This window comes from Heterodontus francisci, chromosome 45 (assembly GCF_036365525.1).
Source record: "Heterodontus francisci isolate sHetFra1 chromosome 45, sHetFra1.hap1, whole genome shotgun sequence".
Lineage (NCBI taxonomy): Eukaryota > Metazoa > Chordata > Chondrichthyes > Heterodontiformes > Heterodontidae > Heterodontus > Heterodontus francisci.
In genome coordinates, this window is record NC_090415.1 from 2,289,137 (window position 1) to 2,295,758 (window position 6,622).

Below are 6,622 nucleotides of genomic sequence, written 5' to 3' on the forward strand. Positions count from 1 at the left end.
CTTCAGGTCGCTTCCTCGGCGTGCTCGAGATTGGAAGGAGCTGCGCAGGCGCGGAGCCCGCCGACCCCGCCAACTTCACTCGGAGGACCGGAGCGGCTGGGAGGACTGGGAGGTCGCGCCTGCGCCCCAGCGCTGGGAGGACCGAAGGTCGCGCCTGCGCCCCAAGCGATGGGGAGGACCGGGCTTGGGGGGGGGCGGACCGAAGGTCGCGCCTGCGCCCCAAGCGCTGGGCGGGGCCGGCTCGCGCGCTCGGGAGGGCTGAAGGTCGCGCCTGCGCCCCAGCGCTGGGAGGACCAGCTCGCGCGCTTGGGAGGACTGAAGGTCGCGCCTGCGCCCCAGCGCTGGGGTCGGTTTGGAAGTGGGGGGAGGCGGATCGGCGGGAAGACGGAGAGGAAAACTGGGGGAACCGAAGGCCGACGCCTGCACGCGACCGCTGCGAGGACTGAGAGGAAAACTGGAGGACGGAAGGTCAATACTTGCACCCGAGCGCTAGGAGGACTGAAGCTAGGCTTGGGAGGACGGGGGGGGGCGGTGGTATTGGGAGGGGGGTCGACGCCTGCGCCAAAAGGCTGGGAGGACTGGGGTAGCAGGAATGGAAGGACTGAGGGTTGCGCCTGCGCGCAAGCGCTGGGAGGACCGAACTTGGCCATGGGAGGACCGGAGGAACGCGCATGCGCCGAGAAGTAGTGGGTGGTGGTTGAAGGGGGGGGTGGAGTAGTAGGGAGTGACGCGTCATCGCTGTTGAAGGATTGGAGTTGTGAGCACGTGTGCCTGGCACCCGGAGGACTCGTCGCTGGCCTGGGAGGACTCGGGTTTTGCGCACGCGCATTCCCTCTCCACTCCTCCGCACATGGCGCACGCGCACTTGAACTCAGCAGGCTTCCACCCAGAAACAGGAGGCCATTCAGCCCCTCTAACCCGTTACCAAGGAAACAGGAGGAGGCCATTCAGCCCCTCTAACCCGTTACCAAGGAAACAGGAGGAGCCCATTCAGCCCCTCTAACCCGTTAAAAAGGAAACAGGAGGAGGCCATTCAGCCCCTCTAACCTGTTACCACGGAAACAGGAGGAGGCCATTCAGCCCCTCTAACCCCACAGCTAAATGGGCCAACTCCTGTTCCTGTCTAACAGGCCCGGGGGAGGGGTTGCTGAATGGGATCTTCCTGTTCCTACCATTGAATTCCATCTGATGCTGTCCAATCCTATCCCTCTACAGCTTCATCGGAAGGTGTTCAGCAGTCCTGCTGCTTCGGGAAGGCCTCCGTGTGGATCAACCGGCCTGTTTCCCCCCACCCCACCCCACCCCCCCCCCCCGGCGAGATGTCAGCCAGGAGCATCGGCAGACTGGCCTCCAGGTCCAGCGCTCTCTTTCTCTGTGACATGCAGGAGAAGTTCCGACCCAGTGTGGCTTTCTTCCCCCAGATCGTGGCAGTCGCAGCCAGGATGCTGCAGGTGAGGGAGGGAGAGGGGACGGAAGGAGGGGGAGAGGGGTCAGTAGGAGGGGAGAGGGAGGGAGAGCAATTGGAGGGAGGGGAGAAGGCAGGAGAGGGGTCAGAAGGAGGGGAGAGGGTGGCACAGGGGTTGGATAGAGGGGAGAGAGATTAGGGTGGGAGCTGGGAGGGGGAATAGGCAGACAGTGAGGAGAGGGGGGAGAGGGAGAGAGAGACAGAGGGAGAGGGAGAGAGAGACAGAGGGGGAGAGAGAGAGAGAGACAGCGGGAGAGAGAGAGACGGAGAGGGACAGAGAGAGAAAGCAGTGTCGGAGATGGGACAGGGGAACGTGGGCAGTAACTGTCCACCAGTCATTGCCTCCCCCAAGCCGTCCCCTCCCCTCTTCCCAGAGACACTGCTGGGGTTTAAGGGGGCGCGGTTGTTCGACTGGGTGGTCGGGGCTGGTTGCGAACGAGTTCCTCCCAGATTCCAGCTGCCGTCTAACCCGGGTCTCTCTGATCTGTCTTCCCATTCCCCCCCCCAGGCTGCCAAGCTGCTGGAGATGCCCATCATCGTCACGGAGCAGTACCCCAAGGGACTGGGTCCCACTGTGCCGGAGCTCGGAGCTGAGGGAATCATGAAATTCAGCAAGACCTGTTTCAGCATGCTCACCCCCGAGGTGGAAACCGAGCTCAGTTCCCTACCGGAGCTGAAATCGATCATCCTATGTGGCATCGAGACACAAGCCTGTATAATGGTCCGTCATTTCAACCTTCTCTCCCGTCTGGGACAGTGTAGTTTAGTTTAGAGATACAGCACTGAAACAGGCCCTTCGGCCCACCGAGTCTGTGCTGACCATCAACCACCCATTTATACTAATCCTACACTAATTCCATATTCCTACTGCATCCCCACCTGTCCCTATATTTCCCTACCACCTACCTATACTAGGGGCAATTTATAAAGGCCAATTTACCGATCAACCAGCAAGTCTTTGGCATGTGGGAGGAAACCGGAGCACCCGGAGAAAACCCACGCTGACACAGGGAGAACTTGCAAACTCCACACAGTCAGTACCCGGAATCGAACCCGGGTCCCTGGAGCTGTGAGGCTGCGGTGCTAACCACTGCGCCACCCCGAAGGGACAGTGTAGAGGGAGCTTTACTCTGTATCTAACCCCCCCCCCGTGCTGTACCTGTCCTGGGGAGTGGTTGATGTTAAAGGCGCAATGGCCATGCTATTGTGGGTTTCAGAGGGAAGGGGCGCGGGGGGTGCTGAGGGTCAGGGACGTGCCAGTGAACCCTGCCTGTTCTTTCCAGAGCACAGCGCTGGACCTACTCGAGCGGGGCCTGGATGTGCACGTGGTGGCTGATGCATGTTCGTCGCGCAGGTGAGTGCTGTGGGGGGGGGAGAGAGAGAGAGGAGGCTCCTTCGACAGCGCCGCCCAAGCCCACCTACAAGGACAAGGGCAGCAGATGCAATGGGAATACCACCACCTGCAAGTTCCCCTCCAAGTCACACACCATCCTGACTTGGAACTAGATCGGCCGTTCCCCTCAGTCTCCTTTGCTCCAGGTAGAGAACCCCCAGCTTCTCCAACCTCACCTGGTAGCTAAAATCCCCCATCCCTGGAACCATTCTGGTAAATCTCCTCTGCACCCTCGCAAGGTCAGATATCCAACAGCCTCTACACAGCAACAGCATTGATACAGTGGTGAACTCATCAGCTGCTGGAAAAAGGAAATGGGCCATTTGGCTTTACAAATGGACGCATCGAGGACAGAATCAAGGAGGTGATGCCAAATCCTTGATAAATCACTGATAAGGCCCCATTTCTGGGCGCCGCACTTTCTGAGGGATGTCGGGTCCTTGGAGAGACGGGAGAAGCTGGGATTGTTCTCCTTAGAGCAGAGAAAGTTGAGAGGAGCTTGCACTGTCGGAGGGAGATGGAAAAACTCTAGGACTTGATCTCCATAATCCAGGCCGACACTCCCCCAGTGTCAGTACTGAGGGAGTGCTGCACTGTCAGAGGGAGATGTATATACTCCAGGACTTGATCTCCATAATCCAGACCGACACTCCCGCGGTGCCAGTACTGAGGGAGTGCTGCACTGTCGGAGGTGCCGTCTTTCGGGACGAGACGTTAATCCGAGGGGCCCCGTCTGCCCGCTCGGGTGGGTGTAAAAGACCAAACGGCCACTATTGGTGGAAGAGTGGGGGCAGGGGGCGCAGGGGAGATCCCCCTGTTGTCCAGGGACCCAATAGTTACCCCTCAACCAACATCACTAAACAGCAGATGATCTGGGTCATTATCACATTGCTGCCTCTGGGATCTTGCTGTGCGCAGATCAGCCGCCCTGGTTCCGCCATTCGGAGAGCGACCGCAATCCAGGGAAAGGTACTTCATTGGCAGAGCTTTGGGATGCCCCGGAGGTGGGGGGTGTGGAAAGTGGCTCGAGTAATGCAAGGTCCGACCTTTCCTGTTGTCTCTCCGCAGTCAAGTCGACCGGCTGATTGCACTGTCGCGCATGAAACAGAGCGGGGCCTTCCTCACCACCAGCGAAGGGACGCTGCTACAGCTTGTGCAGGATGCGAAGCATCCGAAATTCCGAGAGGTGAGTGCACTCCATGTCCTTCGGTTAGACCACACTTGGAGCACTGTGCACAGTTCCACTCTCCATATCCCTGGGTTAGACCACACTTGGAGCACTGTGCACAGTTCCAGTCTCCATATCCCTCGGTTAGACCACACTTGGAGCACTGTGTACAGTTCCACTCTCCATATCCCTGGGTTAGACCACACTTGGAGCACTGTGCACAGTTCCAGTCTCCATATCCCTCGGTTAGACCACACTTGGAGCACTGTGCACAGTTCCAGTCTCCATATCCCTCAGTTCGACCACACTTGGAGCACTGTGCACAGTTCCAGTCTCCATATCCCTCAGTTAGACCACACTTGAAGCACTGTGCACAGTTCCACTCTCCATATCCCTCGGTTAGACCACACTTGGAGCACTGTGCACAGTTCCAGTCTCCATATCCCTCAGTTAGACCACACTTGGAACATTGTGCACAGTTCCACTCTCCATATCCCTCGGTTAGACCACACTTGGAGCACTGTGCACAGTTCCAGTCTCCATATCCCTGGGTTAGACCACACTTGGAGCACTGTGCACAGTTCCATTCTCCATATCCCTCGGTTAGACCACACTTGGAGCACTGTGCACAGTTCCAGTCTCCATATCCCTGGGTTAGACCACACTTGGAGCACTGTGCACAGTTCCATTCTCCATATCCCTCGGTTAGACCACACTTGGAGCACTGTGCACAATTCCAGTCTCCATATCCCTCGGTTAGACCACACTTGGAGCACTGTGCACAGTTCCACTCTCCATAGCCCTCGGTTAGACCACACTTGGAGCACTGTGCACAGTTCCACTCTCCATATCCCTCGGTTAGACCACACTTGGAGCACTGTGCACAGTTCCAGTCTCCATATCCCTCGGTTAGACCACACTTGGAGCACTGTGCACAGTTCCACTCTCCATAGCCCTCGGTTAGACCACACTTGGAGCACTGTGCACAGTTCCATTCTCCACATACCTCGGTTAGACCACACTTGGAGCACTGTGCACAGTTCCACTCTCCATATCCCTCATTTAGACCACACTTGGAGCACTGTGCACAGTTCCACTCTCCATATCCCTCGGTTAGACCACAGTTGGAGCACTGTGCACAGTTTCCACTCTCCATATCCCTCGGTTAGACCACACTTGGAGCACATCACAGTTCCAGTCTCCTTATCCCTTAACCAGACAGGCAGGGTTGATTGCGGGTGATGGGAGCAGGAGGGGAGGCAACGGGAAGGGGGGTGGGTGGTGGAGGGGAATCTCCCCGTGTCCTGGGGCCCAGTATTGATGGTTGACGCGTTGCCCACCTCCGCCGAGCGATCCAGTCTGGCTGGCGAGCTTACCGCGGGGACACCGGGGGCCTGACCTGCTCATTTCCGCTCTGATCCTGTGCAGGTGCAGAAGATTATCACGGAGCCGGCACCAGACAGTAATCTCGTCGCCCTCTTCCAGGGACGGAACCCAATCTTTGGCTGACCCCCCGGCTCCGGAGGGAGGAATCGGCGACGGAACGGCGGCCGCGATCTCCCCATCAGAGACCTTCCCAGCCTCCTTCAACCCCCCCCCCCCCGCGGGCAAACGCGCAGCGTGGACGGGCACCGCTCCGAGCTCCGACGTAGGGCATGCGGGAGGGCGTGACGTCGACTGGCCTTTGTCGCGGGGTGTCGACTGTTGGCTAACCCGCTTCCCCTGCTTCCCGCGAGTAAACGTCTTTCTGGCAATCAGTTCTCCAGCTCCAGTCCTTTCCACATGTGACCTCGGGATGGGGGGGTGGGGGGGAATCAGAAGGAGGCCCATTCAGCCCCCCTCCTGGGCAGACTCGACGAAGATTATTCCACTCGCGGGCGAGACTGGAACTCAGGCCGGTCATCGATATAAGATAATCACTAATAAATCCAATGTGGGGGGGCTTTCAGGAGAAACGTCCTTCCCCAGAGAGTGGGGAGAATGTGGAACTCGCTACCACAGGGTGTGGGATTGAGGAGAATCGCAGAGATATATTTGAGTTGGGGGGGGGGGGTGAAGGTGGACAAACACACGAGGGAGAAAGGAATAGGAGGACATGTTGACGGAGGTGGGGGGGACGGGGTTGGCAGTGGTGAGATGAGGAGGGGTCGGGGAGGAGGAGGCTCGCGTGGAGCTGAAAGCCACACTATCACCCACCCACAGAAACATGTCTCATTGTACAGACAAGCGCGGTGAACTTAACTTCAAAATGGATGAAGATTCGGTGGCAAAGTGATGGGGCTGACTAAATAGTGATGGTATTGAGCCGACAAACGATGAAACCACCCTGAAAGAAACGGTGAAGTTGACCTGAAAAGTAATGAAATTGACTTGTAATGCAATGAAATTACAGTCCCTCAATTCCTATCATTTACAGGCCCAGTTCCTGTTAGTTACAGTCCCTCAGTTCCTGTTACTTACAAATCCCGAGTTCCTGTTAATTACAGTCCCACAGTTCCTGTTAATTACAGTCCCTCAGTTCCTGTTAATAACAGTTCCTCATTTCCTGTTAATTACAGGGCCCAGTTAATGTCAATTGCAGACCCTCAGTTCCTGT

General features: G+C 57.5%; 2 protein-coding genes across 3 annotated transcripts; one reads left to right on the forward strand and one right to left on the reverse strand.

The window, feature by feature from the left end:
- Positions 1-2: 2 nt before the first annotated feature.
- LOC137356272 (uncharacterized) lies at positions 3-947 on the reverse strand. The gene has a single exon (XM_068022142.1). It carries the CDS (start codon positions 945-947, stop codon positions 3-5), a length of 945 nt encoding a protein of 314 aa, XP_067878243.1.
- Positions 294-5,780, forward strand: isoc2 (isochorismatase domain containing 2). 2 transcript variants are annotated; one of them, XM_068022034.1, is made up of 6 exons: positions 295-468; positions 1,216-1,451; positions 1,974-2,186; positions 2,749-2,819; positions 3,927-4,044; positions 5,455-5,780. In XM_068022034.1, exons 2-6 carry the CDS (start codon positions 1,320-1,322, stop codon positions 5,533-5,535), a joined length of 615 nt encoding a protein of 204 aa, XP_067878135.1. In that variant the 5' UTR covers positions 295-468; positions 1,216-1,319; the 3' UTR covers positions 5,536-5,780. The 2 variants fall into 2 exon arrangements, with proteins under 2 accessions (XP_067878136.1, XP_067878135.1); XM_068022035.1 differs by lacking the exon at positions 1,974-2,186 and having other exon boundaries at positions 294-468.
- Positions 5,781-6,622: the final 842 nt, after the last annotated feature.

What these genes read in the sequence shown, in the direction of transcription:
- isoc2 (XM_068022034.1), top strand. Translation starts at nt 1,320, where the DNA reads ATGTCAGCCAGGAGCATCGGCAGACTGGCCTCCAGGTCCAGCGCTCTC. An exon ending in AGACACAAGCCTGTATAATG is followed by an intron (nt 2,187 to 2,748) that starts GTCCGTCATTTC and finishes TGTTCTTTCCAG; the next exon opens with AGCACAGCGCTGGACCTACT. An exon ending in AGCATCCGAAATTCCGAGAG is followed by an intron (nt 4,045 to 5,454) that starts GTGAGTGCACTC and finishes GATCCTGTGCAG; the next exon opens with GTGCAGAAGATTATCACGGA.
- LOC137356272 (XM_068022142.1), bottom strand. Translation starts at nt 947, where the DNA reads ATGGCCTCCTCCTGTTTCCTTGGTAACGGGTTAGAGGGGCTGAATGGC.